Source organism: Rhopalosiphum maidis, chromosome 4, assembly GCF_003676215.2.
Source record: "Rhopalosiphum maidis isolate BTI-1 chromosome 4, ASM367621v3, whole genome shotgun sequence".
NCBI classification, from domain to species: Eukaryota; Metazoa; Arthropoda; class Insecta; order Hemiptera; family Aphididae; genus Rhopalosiphum; species Rhopalosiphum maidis.
The window spans coordinates 91,061-105,766 of NC_040880.1; the positions used below are offsets into that span (position 1 = coordinate 91,061).

Genomic DNA, 14,706 nt, shown 5'->3' on the forward strand with positions numbered 1-14,706 from the left:
AAATACGAATGAGGGGTCCACCGGGAAATGCCCGGTTTCCCGGTAGGCCTATCCGCTTATGGTTTGAGTAGATTAACAAATAGTTTTAGGTAGAAGGTATTGTTTCATACATTTTTTTTACAATTAAAATTATAAATCTGATTACTCTTGTTAGTTGAAATAATGTAGAATAAGACTTCAATCATGACATTAAAATATACGTTTTATGGTATTAGATTTTTCTTTTAACTTAATTAGACAGGTGCACAGCAACCACCTATTTTAAACTCTTATCATTTTTTGTCTATATTTTAATTGAACGTTAATTAGGTTAACCAACTTTCTTAGTCCAAAATTTCTAAGTTACAGTTATTCAACAAACAAAAAAAAAAAAAAAAAAACTAAAATGCACGTTTTCATTTTTTTGACTATAATATTGAAAATAGTTATTCTAGGATGACATTTTATCCCTATTTAATGAAACCCTACATTGTTTTTTATTCAAAAAATAAATTTATAAACTTGGTACAGTTATTACTACGTGAATGAGGATTATGGAATAAAAATTGATGGAGTTAATACAGCTTATTTTTATTTTGGTATGTGGAAAACATCATGTTCTTGGCATTCACGAAGGAAGCCCAAAATCATGATTACTTCTATATACTTCATCCCAAGTGATTTTATTATATGCATTTTATTTTTTAATGGCCTTTTTCGTTCAGATTTTTCAATTTATCTTATACATACGTCCAGAGCCTTGCCGTTAATATTTAGCGGCCAGGGCAAAATTAAAAATATCCGGCACCTATTTTATTTATCATTATTTATGCATTTCAATTTTTCGGCGCACCTTTTAAACCATGCCCCTAGCCCATCCCCCCCACGGCACGGCTCTGCATACATCGTACTCGTACGGCGGAATTTCTTTTCCGACCCGTATCTGTTGTTATTTTTTATTATTTTATTATGTATTACAAATCATGAGTATGGGTACCAAACCGTTTATTTAATTTTAAATACATAAAATTGAACTTTCCGAAAATAATGAATATTTTGACCTATTGGCACATCCATATGCCGCACAAGACACTGACATAATTAATAAACAAAAGAATAAATATTAAATAACTATTTCCTATAATATACTAATATATAAAATCAACTGAAATGTTTCACTTTACAAAATAATTCACATTTCACTTTACATGTGCCTTCGTGCATGCATCTAGGACAATTGGTCCCCGCGAAAAAATATCGTATGCAGACAATTGGTCCCCGTCATAGTTTTATACCCGGACAATTGGTCCCCGTCATAATTTTATACCCGGACAATTAGTCCCCGGCTTAAAAGTTAAGTACAAAATATTTTTTTGTCATTAAACATTTTTTAAAATGTATTTTCAATAATATAGTACTTTTAGAACAGAATTACAGTTATTTGTTTTAAAAAAAATAAAAATGAATATAATAATAAATTATAATATTTGGCCAACCAACATGATGGCGACCAAGCGTACCAATCACATCCGTATGCCGCACAATACACTGGCATAATTAATAGAAGAAAGAATTATTATTAAATAACTATTTTCTATAATATACTAGTATATAAAAACCAACTAAAATGTTTCACTTTACAAAATAATTCACATTTCACTTTACATGTGCCTTCGTGCATAACTGCATAATACGAAATTTATAATATTTTGCCAACCAACAAGATGGCGACCAATCGTTGATAATGCTGCACCCGATAACGAGAGTACCTTATCTATAATATATTAGTCTGTGCACGGCTCCGGTCCTGTTCATCGGGCCAGCCGCCGCATTGTTTATCTCAATAGCGTATGTTTGTTTACTGTCCGTTCGCGATTGACTCTGAACATATTTTTCCGGTTGCTGTCGACGCCGAAAGTTTTTTTAAATTTATTTTATCACTATTCACCGGTCTGCAGTTCTCGCTCGTTTTTCGTCAACGGCGCTGACGTTTTGGGCTTTTTCTCATATTTTATACCGTGATTTTTATTTTCGTTCGTTTCCCACGGTATTTTCTTCAACGGTTAGTCGTGCTTTTTTGAGGGGTCTAGTTTACAGTACGACACAAGGACACATATCGATTACTCTAAGAAGTACAAGTCAGACTTAGGACGCCGCAATGTCTATCACACCATTCAAGAAACGCGTCTGTTACTATTACGACAGTGAGTATCGTTTTTATAGATGTTAAATGTGTTGTGTGTGTGCTCTGATTGTCAAGAAAAACTCAGTTACGCCTGCAGTCTGGGTTTTTATTTTTTTTTTTCTATTCGTCCTTGTACTGCCTGTACTTCCAGATAGTTTAGACTAAATTAAATTCAATAATAATATTATCAACTGCATATAGTATATTCTTAGAAATTTGATGGTTTCATACTATGTCAGACATAAAGTTATTGATATCAGTTGTCACTAAACAAATTTAATTATTCCCCGTTTTTGATGTGTTAACCTTGATCATTACATCTGTGAATTCCAATAATTACACATATTTATCCCAGAGGTTGAGACATTTATTGAACATAGACTAAATTTTAGAAAAGTCGATTTATATCACTGAACCATATAAAGTGCCCTACTAATGATTATATTTTTAATACAATTAAAAAATGGTGTCAATATTTTGTATAGGTAATTTTGAAAAAAGTACAATAAGTGATTCCAAATAATACAATATTGTCAACAATTTTAATTCTTAACATGCAGAATTAAATTATAACGATCATTGTAGTATTATAAATTAAGTACATAGTTGTGTAGTTTATTTCTCGTATAACCTATTAACTTGATACTTAAATATAATACACAATACACCTCTATGAGATACCATGTCCGATAAAAGATATCATTTTTTTTATAAATGTACCTATATTTTTAATTAAAAAAAAAAATATGTGAATTTTTACTATGAGTTGTTGATGTATAAAAATTCAACCTAATATTAATGTGTATCTCCCCTAAATATCACATTTTTAATTACTTACTGTTTGAAGGTAGTTGAGTAATTAAATTATTATAGAAGTCTATGTGTTGTCTTTTAATAGATAGGAAACTTTTTCTATCAATTTCAAACGGCTATTTAATGTAATTAATTTACCGTTGTACATTTTTTACAGGTGACATAGGAAACTATTATTATGGACAAGGTCATCCTATGAAGCCACATAGGATTTCAATGACTCATAATTTGATTTTAAATTATGGTTTATACCAAAAAATGGAAATATCTGTAAGTCAAAATAATATTTAGTCTTGATGATATTTTTAAATTACTTATAAAATCAATGTTTATAATACTTTAGAGACCTTATAAAATTAATGCAAAAGAAATGACCAAATTTCATAGTGATGAGTACATACAGTTTTTAAAAAGTATTTGTCCTGATAATATTAACGATTATAACATGCAAATGCAAAGATGTAAGTATATTGTCACTTTTACTAAAATCAAATGTAATTGTTAAAATGGTTATTATTATTTTTTTTCCACAGTCAATGTTGATGAAGATTGTCCAGTTTTTGATGGTTTGTACAAATTTTGTCAGCTATCTGCGGGCGGTTCAGTAGCAGCAGCTGTAAAATTAAATAAACAATCTGCAGATATTTGTATCAATTGGGGAGGTGGTCTTCATCACGCAAAAAATCTGAAGCCAGTGGCTTTTGCTATGTTAATGATATAGTACTTGGTATATTAGAATTGCTTAAATACCATCAACGAGTGTTGTACATTGATATTGATGTCCATCACGGTGATGGTGTCGAAGAAGCATTTTATACAACTGATAGAGTTATGACAGTTTCATTCCACAAACATGGCAAATATTTTCCTGGTACTGGAGATCTCGGAGTAAGTCAATGAATAGTGAAATTTAATTTTTAATATCTTAATTTGTTTAATCTCTGTTAATGGTTGCAATATTAGCGTTCAAATAAATTTGTTTTATAAGGTCCCGTCAATACTTTTCTAATGATAATTATCATAGTTTTATAATTTGATAGATCATGTATCAAACTAATATATTGCTTAATTTTTTTTTTTCTATCATGCATTAAAAAATGTTAAGTTTATTTTACTTTTAAAGTCTCTTATCAGCTATCGCTTATTTCATTACACAGAGTACCTATAATATACTTGATTTTAAATTTTCTTATATTGTCTGTTAAATAAATTATTTGATAACAATATTAAATTTGTATTATTATTTTAGGATATTGGTGCTGGAGAAGGAAAGTACTATGCAGTTAACATTCCCTTAAGAGATGGAATGGATGATGATAGTTATGAATCAATATTCGTACCAATAATTACTAAAGTAATGGAGACGTTCCAACCTAGTGCAGTTGTATTACAATGTGGAGCGGATTCACTTACAGGAGACAAGCTTGGATGCTTTAATCTAACTGTTAAAGGTATGAGAGTTGTGTACATTATTAATTTATAAACTTCAAACTTAAAAACTGTAAACGAACATTTTTAGGTCATGGCAAATGTGTTGAATTTGTAAAACGTTATGGGTTACCCTTTCTTATGGTCGGCGGAGGTGGTTACACTATTCGAAATGTATCTCGATGTTGGACATATGAAACAGCTGTGGCCTTAGGAGCTGAAATTGCTAATGAATTGCCGAATAATGACTATTATGAATATTTTGGGCCCGATTTTAAACTTCATATCAGCCCTTCGAATATGAAAAATAGAAATACTACAAAGTATTTGGAAAAAATTAAAAACCGTCTCTTTGAAAACTTACAAATGCTACCTCACGCCCCAGGAGTTCAAGTCCAAGGTAAATAGTATTATACTTATAATTGTAATTATATAGTTAATGTTTTGTGATATAAACTTTTAAATGAACTACTTACTATTTTATATTTATTTTTGTTATTAGCTATCCCCGAAGACGGAGTACACAATGAGTCAGACGATGAAGATAATGTTAACCCAGATGAAAGGAATCCTCAATCTATTACAGATAAAAAAATTTCACCTGATAATGAATTTAGCGACAGTGAAGATGAAAGCATGGCTCCTGGTGTAGGGGGTGGTGGCCGAAAAGATAATAGGTATTGCAACTGGTTTATATAATGTATAATATAAATAATATAGTATTTAATATGTATATAATATTATTACTTTTGTTTTAGATCTTATAAAACTGTCATACCTGCTAGAAAACAAGCATGTTTGGACTCGAATAGGATAGAAGTCAATGAACCAAAATTTAATATTATAACAGGTAATTATTTTTAATATGAATCTCTCAACATAAACAAAAACGTGCTATCATAATGCAGTGGCTAATTGCCAATTTTTAAATTCTCATTGCATACATCAGTTTTTGTCAACTAAAAAAAAAATTCATACTCTAGTTTTTAGCCAAAAATACATTTTCAAAGGTGTTTTTTACTATCTGGCGTTACAATTCGAGATCTCGTTTGGACGTTGAAAATGTAGGCGCTTCATAAGCGATTGCTAAATTTTTCTTTTAAAAATGATTTTATATAATATGTTTATTAATTATTTACAGTTCAGTATAATATACATGATGTATTGAATTTACAAAATGTTTTTTATATTACCAATGTATTGACATTTTATTTTATTATTCATGCAGATAATGATTAATTTATAATATAATGTCACTTACAGCGGTATGACAAATTATATTCTTCTAATTCTATCTTTTTTATATATATACATATATTTTAAGTAGATTCTGTGAGTTTCTAATAAAGTTATGTTCTCTTATAGTTTTATGAAACGGTCTTGCGTTTGTTTATATAACATGATGTATAGACAGTGTTGTATTCACATTTAAAACAAATTTTCCTAAAGTCATATAATTTATTCATAACATTATCGATAAAATTGTATTTTAAGTTTTTAATATCACTTAATATTGTCTTAATAAATGTTTTAATGTTTTTTTTTTTTTTAGATGATAAAGAAGACAAATCTGATGATTCTAATAAAATGGATGCTGTCATGTCGTGAATTTATGACTGAAATGTATAATACAATTGTAAATAATAAAAAAAAAAAAGTAAAACAATGGTTTACTGTCATTCATTTATATACATAAGCTTCTATAATTAGGGCGGTTTAATGTAATTTAGTAATTACCTTATCGTATAAATCGAAAGTATAATATGACAAATGTCTTTTCTTAATCATTATCAGTGTGATTATATTGAATCCAAACTATTTAATTTGAAATATTTGTGTGATTCAAAACAAAAGATTCAATTTGTTTAAAAAAAAAAAACATGTAATAATTATGATAAGTTTAAAATATGAAATTTGGCCCCCCTAGAACCGGTTCTGGTTTTTAAACATCAAATTATACTAAAAAATATCTTGTATTTTAGGATGCCCTTGAATACATCATTATAAAGATACTTGGTATAGACAATCCTGTAGTTGAATATAAAATTCAGAAGCATTTTTCTATAAAAAAGCTCATGGATAATTATTGTAAAATGTATGTAAGTTTAAACTATTAAGAAGTAATTTATTGCAACTGTTAACATTAGTAAAAGTAACTAAATTTTAGACTTAATAAGCTTACATTTTTTTTTTAAATAGAATATATTCAAACAAGTATGTATTTAGCCATTGATTTTAATACAACCTAACTATGGTTGTACAGAAACTATATTTGCTAGCTTGAATTTTAGTAGCATATCAATTACATTAACTATAAGAGTAAAATTAGTGACAAGTTGTAGACAATTAAGGCGATTATCAACTTTATTTGTCTATGAGTATGTAAATATAAGTTAGGTGAATTTTTACCAATTAAATGTTTGATACTTCCACATAATTTTAAATCAATACCGGAGGTGCAAGTCAACACTAGCATTTATTTACTATCACATCGATAAGGCAAATTATAACCATATGATACCATTTAACCATACATAACTGGCCTAACTATTAATTTTATTCAAGATTATGTATATTAAATAATTCATAATCCTTGTTATGTGACTCATATAATTTAGATATTTAGCCGACCACTACTTTTTTGACTTTCTCTTATACCGTGGAGGTGAATAAATATTGTTTTTTTTTATTATAATTGTATTTTTTTGATTACATTCCATATTTCCATTCATTAGTCTTATTCTATAGATTGTTTTTGTATTTTAAACAAATAACCAAATTTATTTGCTGTATAACAATTAAATTCATCTTAGTGTCATGTTTTTTTTTTTTTTTATATCATACATCTATGTTTTATTAACTCAAAAATAATAAATTCTAATTACCATATTGTCTAAATTCTAGAAATATAAACCAAACTATTTCATCACAACTGAAATAAGACACTATACTTTCATTTGAGATAGTATAGATTACTTATAATTTCAGAAAAATAAAAGTAATATTATTACAAAATTGTATGCCAAAAAAAAAAACATTTGACTGTATACATTATTTTAAATTCTTTAATAATACTAACTCAAACAGCAAAAATAATATTGCAACAATATTTAATTTTCTATTAAAATGTTACTGTAATATTATTATAATACTAATATATTTTAAAAATTAAGATTTGCATTATTAATTGCAAAAAAATTATTTTAAGTGGTTGAATAATTTTAATTAGAATATTGTAATAAAGTTTTTTTGAGTAATGTCCTTAAATGCAAATTAAAGTATTATACTTAAATCATTGTAATTGCAGTCTGCAATAAAAAGCCATGTAATGGCATAGCATGTGTTAAACCAAGTGCCTAATTCACAGTCAATTTCTTTTTCCAGGGTCATTCCATACTTAATATGAGTATTTCGTGTGTATCTGAAACAAAATATTAAAATATATACTTTTATTATTATTTATACTAATAAAAAATCAAATCCTTATATTATTAACCTATAACTTGTAGGTGTATTCTTAAGCACATTGAATATTTTAGTATTCTAAAGTATAAACCAAACTATTAAAATCTGATATAGGTAAATCACTTATTTTAATTAAAAAAAAACTTTACGTTACAATTGGGTATAATTATCGAGAAACCCAATTGTAGCTCAAATTGGAATAACCCTGTAGATATTTAAAGGGCCAATATATTATACTCTCATTATAGTTTTAATGAATGGTTTTTAATATTAAAACGATAGTCATACATTCATTAACATTTATTTTTAAGTATTTCCATAACTTATTTAAATTTTGATTAAAATTAATAATACTATTATAATTATTATTTTAATTAGTAATACTCCAATAAGTAAATCGAAACCGCATTTTCTTTTTTTCATTTATAATATAGTAATTTATTATTAATTTTAATAGATGCGTAGATACATGTATTTTCAAATATTATGTAACATACAGTCACAGGATATTTTAGGAACAACAATATCAAAATGTATTTTTAATTAAATACATTTCAATAAACAATGAATTTTATTTTATTTTATGTATAAACACGTCAACTAAACTAAAACTAAAAACAAAAAAGAAGATATCGCTCTGCTGTATAGTAAAGACGGAGATGAGTATGCCACTATAATGGATACTGTGTTAAATTTGAATGTAATGTATGTATTCATTGTATACAAAAAACGATTCTGAACGGAGATGATTTGTCAGTCTCGGATACTTAGTAGCATATATTATAATATTATATTATTACCTATATTTAAATAATAAATTGTAATATATCGTTATTTTACTTGATTTCGTAAATAATAAATTTCATACGCTCATAATTTTTTTTTTCTATATTGAAGCTGGAATTTTTTTTACAGTTACTCGAAGGAAAACTTATGGATAATCTTGTATTGCGTTTTTTAATCTCAGGTATAAATCACGAAAGTTTTATGAATTTTCAACTTCAAAATTCATTGCAAATTATCCCGATTTTGATATATTTTGTAAACATTTGAACTTTAAATGCTTATAAACAAAAATTGTGACCAATGGTTTTTAATTTTTTTTTTACTACGATAAGTACAACTTATAATAAACCTTGTATTACATTTTAAACATTTTTTAGATAGTCAATTTGTTTATAGTCATTTAAAAAATAAAACTTTGAAAAATCGAATATTTCAATTGTCTATAAAAAGCTTAAAAATGCCAACATATTAAGAAAATTTAATCTTAAATAGATAACGCTAATATAAACATTTGATGAAAATTTCAAGTATTTACAATGAGTGTTTTTGAATTACAGCAAAATCAAAAAATCGATTTGTCAAAAAGCGGTTATGTGTAAAATTTCCTGTTTATCCGTAACTTTTTTAGGGTTTTTTTTCCGGCGCTTTTGAATACTTTGACCCCACGAAGTACCAACTAGATTCAATTTCCTTGCCAAAGAGGGGCTGAAGTCAAAAATCAAAGTATATTTATACTCCTAACCGTGATTACAAACACAAAAAAAAAACACACATCATTGTAAAATCAATACATCACTCCGTTCAGAATCTAAAATAATATAATTTCATTACTATAGGTACTATAGGTATAAGTATAGTGGATTTCCGTTATATTTTTGTTAGTTTGTTATCCAACTTTTATAAACGGATTTTTTGTCTATGCATTTTTTGTTCGCGATTCAGCACATATAGGTTTATATTACAATAATTATGGTGTACCGGTCTTTAAAATTAAAGTGTTAAGAGTTTCGACAGAATCACCTCCATTACCAAAAAATGACGACACTACAGGATAGTTTATGATAAAAAATTTAATTTAGTTAATTCCTAGCAATAAAGGTACATCACTGCAGTGACTTATACATAAGAAAGGGGTTCACTCGATATCTACTCTACAGCAGAGCGGTTATTAATTATACTTTGATTTTTTAATTTACATCTAATTGAAAAACTTTGTTTAAGATCAAAGGCATTGCATTAAAATTTATGGACCTAAATAATCCTACATATGTTTACTAATATTTATTTTTGTATAACCAACTTGTAGATCATACGCTCTACATTCAGGTTTATTGATATATTTAAGACTGATAATTTTAGAGATAATTAATATGGAAAATTGTTTATACAGAAACCTGATTAGCGAAACTTTTAATTCTTTATAGCTGGAAACTGAAGATCCTTTTAAATCATACTTATTTTGACAGATTCTCACTGCTTGATTCTGTTATGTTATTAAAGGCCTCATTGCATTGTCAGCACAATCTCTCATTACTATTAAACCATTTTGCAAAATTGAATAAGTATTCATTTGTAATATATATTACAATTATATTAATATGAATATATTTTCTACATTATACCTTTAGCCATTAAAAAGGAATATTCTCTTTGTCATGCCTATAGCCGCATATGTAGTGGTACCAAGCCATAAAAATTGACTTTGTGCTTGGTGTAGTACAAAATTTAAAAGTGTGTTATTTAAATCAGTGGCGTAATTTGGAATTGGTTCTAGAGTGGGATTGGGATATAAGTCTATACTATCGTTCTAGTGGGGCTGTGCCCCCCCCCCCAAAAAAAAAAAAAAAAACACTATCAATGACCATTAAATCTCATAAATCACAATATTATATTAATTAATGTTATAAATTAAATGAGGTACATGGTATAATAATGGTTTTCAAAGACAATAAAGTAAACAATAAAATAAAATATATTTTTTATAAATTAGGTATAATATAAAGTCAATTTTCCTTTTGTTTTTATCGCCAAAATATCCTTGTACGCCATTGGGGTTCATCTTAATATCCTGATGCACTGATCGTAAGTCTATTCAACCGTTTCTATTAAGTATTTACTATTTAGTTAGAAAAAGTTCATAATTATTATTTAATTTAATAAAAAAATAATGATTATTACTCGTTTTATTATACTAGACATTGGTGTTACACTGTTTCTCAAGGTTTACAGCACGGACTAAGATATCTTACAATAATATAATATTCGAAAATAGTTAATACCTTATATCACAGAATAAATAATATTGTGTTTTCATTTACTACGTTTATATGTAAGAGTTAATGCGCATTAACTCATTGCGCATTGAGTTAGTCCCAGAATTTGGTGTATATAAACGTATTAAACTGATGTGAATTTATTATTTAATTCGATTCGTCAAATCGTCAAATTTATTATAACTCATAACAAACCATAACAAATTATTTTTATATTCGATTTAATATGGTTACGGACAATAATTTCAATTCACAAACAGCTGTATTAATAATTTTAAATAAAAAGATGGACGTATCAAAAAACATACTAAGGCCATACCACACAATAAGAATAATATGAAAGTATTTTTCCCGAAACTAAACGTCAAAGAAACCAAAATGTATCAGAAATTAATATTCGTATAAATGCACAGTATATTCACATTGCATATGGTATTTCTTAAATCTACTAAGTATTTTATGGATAACATTTATGAATGACTTGTACAATAGGTACAATAATAAATTATAACCAGGGTCAGACTGCTTTAAAAGGTCTACCGTGCATTTTAGTATAATTAATAATTTTTATCCTTGTACTAGTTATTGGCTTGCAACGAATGACTGTCACGATGGATTATTATTGCAACGAAATATGTTAGATATTGCGTGTGAATAAATTATTTACAATAGGTATTTTGGTTGTTTATTTATGGTGTTGTAAGTTCGAGTATTCGGTGTGTATGACAATATATATTTGGAAGTTTAATTAATTTAAATTAATTTAAATTTAATTAAAAAAGTTTTTTCGAAACTATTATTTTTTTTTTACTCTAGTTAATGCAATTATATACAAAAGAGTATTCGATCTCTGTTTGCTGAAACAAAATCACTGTATTATACTATTTTTTTTTAAATTTATTCTTAGTACTTACATCTAAATTGTGATACAAAGAGAAAACAAAAATGTTTAAGATTTTAGATATTATAATTTTTGCTGAACGTTAATAGACAATTTTTATATATTATAATATTTATAATATACGATAAATATAAGATATAAATATGATAACGACTGTTGTACATTAATATACATCCGTTTTTAAATTAATTATCACATTGAAAATTAACGTCATTCATAACTAATCAACATAAACTTTGTACGCATATGACGTGTACTGTAATTAGTAAACCAAATGACATGCAAATAACAATACAAAGATACGACCAAAATTATAAAAATTATTTATTTATTTATTATTTCTATATAAAACATAAAAAGGTACTACCAAACAAAACACACGTTAAAGTTTAGCTATCAGGAGTAACCTATTCATTCACTACTGAAATATCCATAATGCGTTATATAGCAACTATATAGTTCTAATATATTTTATATTTATTTATAAAATAAATGTTTTTTCTTGGTTTTATGAGGTTTTGAAATACCAGGTATTTATTATTTTATATTAAAATAAATCAATTAAATTAAAATGATACCTAATATATTTATATTTATTTTTTCTATATTATATTAGCCACACATTATACATGTTGTCATATGTAATGAAAATATGGAGAACTTATCTTAGTGTAATAAAATAAAAATTATTTACAACAATGTGATGTAAGTCTTAAATGCTAGTCTTGATGACAACCAGACGGTATGGGAAACATAGGTTTTATATCATTCAGCTTTTGAGGTGACACGAGCGCAGTCGGTTTAGCATATTGCACTTTATGCTTTGTAACTATAACCCATTCTATCTGATGTTGGTTCGTATTTTTTTGATGATCTTGATTTCGTGAAGAAGATGATTGATCGTTATTGGGGGTCTTAATGACATGCTAGTTTGACGTTTGCTCATATTATTTTGATGATCTTGATTTCGTGAAGAAGATGATTGATCCTTATTCGGCCTAGATGACATGCTGGTTATCTAATAAAAACTGATAAAATCGTAACAATATTTATTTTCAACTTGAGCATATTGTTTACAAGTAAATTATAGTTAATCAGAAATAACAGATCGTAACCGATTCTGTTGTACAAATGGACATTATGTTTAGTTTATTTTTCACTAATTAAATAGTTATTTTCTCATGATGGTTAGTATAGTTCCGCCTAAGATATTATAATATTTGGATATGTTTGGTTGTGACTTGTGATTCTCGAGGAGTTTGTAATAACATTAGGCACCAACCAAAATGTAAATATTTTCGGATGATTTTTGGGTAGCATAAAATTATGAATTATGATAAATACTAATTTATTTTCAAATTGCAATAATGAATAATTAAGATATTATATACAATAAATAAATAAATAAATAAATAAATATTATTTACGATTTGAAAGGGACCGTAAAACGTTTACGGGCAATATAAACTACAGTTTTAAAAATTTTTTATTTACTGGTGTATTTTTTATGTATTATATTTTATATCTATATAAGATAAAGACAGTATTTACGAAAAAATATGATTATTTTATCTTTATCGCAATTTACCGTCGTTACAACGACATATGTATGATATATATATACATATATTTACTATTACTATCTTTGCCACACGAACATTTAATTGATTTGTATATTATACCTATATCATTGCGCACTAGTGATACTATTATTATGATTATTATCGCTTGTATACCTCGAAAAGTACTATGAAGCTTAGATACATAGTATATATCTATTGGGCAATTATATCAATACAAACAAATTTTGTCAATATCAGCGACGACTCATCGAATTAGGTGTTCAATATGCTCACGCACAATGTACTCAACATAGTTACGTAACATAACTTATCGAATATTTATCCACAGTGTCCATTGTAACCTATGGATAATTATGCGAGAAGTTGCATCCCGCATGCGCACATCGATCGTCGCTAATATAAAAACATCAACCTTACCTTTGCTCTCGGTGAGTTCCATAAAGAACATTGTTCAACTTGTCAAGCTGATGTAGATCTCAGAGCTGAGTCAAGGGCGAAAAGTGAGAGCACAGCCAAAAAGAAAATGGCGAGACTTTCAGATGCGAATTATGACCATTACTGCTGACTTTAATATATACCAAGAATTAGATTTTCTGAAGGCAATCGCGCATAAGGCATAATATTGTTTTGTGAAATTATTTTGTTTGTTTTTTTTTATTATTGGTCAATTTATATGTATCACTACAATATTATTTCAATTAATTAATTTTTATTTTTATGTGTATTATAATTTATATTCGAGTTTTCGGATTTTCGAGAAAAATACCATTCGGGCCAAATACCGGTAACAATTTGAACGTTAAATGCTTATAAACAAAAATTGTGACTAACGATTTTTAATTTTTTTTTACTCTGATATAGGTACAACTTATAATAATCCTTGTATTAAATTTTAATGATTTTTTGGATAGCCAATTTTGCTTATAGTCATTTCAAAAAAAAAAAAAATCTTAGAAAAATCGAATATTTCAATTGTCTAGAAATAGGTTAAAAAATATTTAATCGTAAATAGATTACTCTAATATAAACATTTGGTGAAGATTTCAAGGATTTCAATGATTCGTTTTTGAGTTACAACAAAATCAAAAAATCGATTTTTTCAAAAACATACATAATTAAAACGACATAATTTTTTACGAACAATTATAGTTGCATATAATTTTGTTTTTGTGTTTATTTTTAATATTTTTAAAATAATTATCCAAAATCAGAACATTTAAAATTTTTGTTTGACAAAAAAAACCAAGTTTTATACTTTAATCAGCAGGGCGAGAATTAAACATGTAAAATTAA

At 26.8% G+C, this 14,706-nt stretch overlaps 1 protein-coding gene across 1 annotated transcript; it reads left to right on the forward strand.

The window, feature by feature from the left end:
• The first annotated feature begins 1,184 nt into the window (after positions 1 to 1,184).
• LOC113559773 (histone deacetylase Rpd3-like) lies at positions 1,185 to 6,086 on the forward strand. The gene is given in 10 exon segments (XM_026965524.1): positions 1,185 to 2,183; positions 3,135 to 3,247; positions 3,321 to 3,438; positions 3,511 to 3,660; positions 3,663 to 3,865; positions 4,227 to 4,428; positions 4,497 to 4,805; positions 4,908 to 5,082; positions 5,164 to 5,255; positions 5,958 to 6,086. Coding segments are annotated over 10 exon segments (1,464 nt in total). The 5' UTR covers positions 1,185 to 2,137; the 3' UTR covers positions 6,014 to 6,086.
• The last annotated feature ends 8,620 nt before the right edge of the window (positions 6,087 to 14,706 follow it).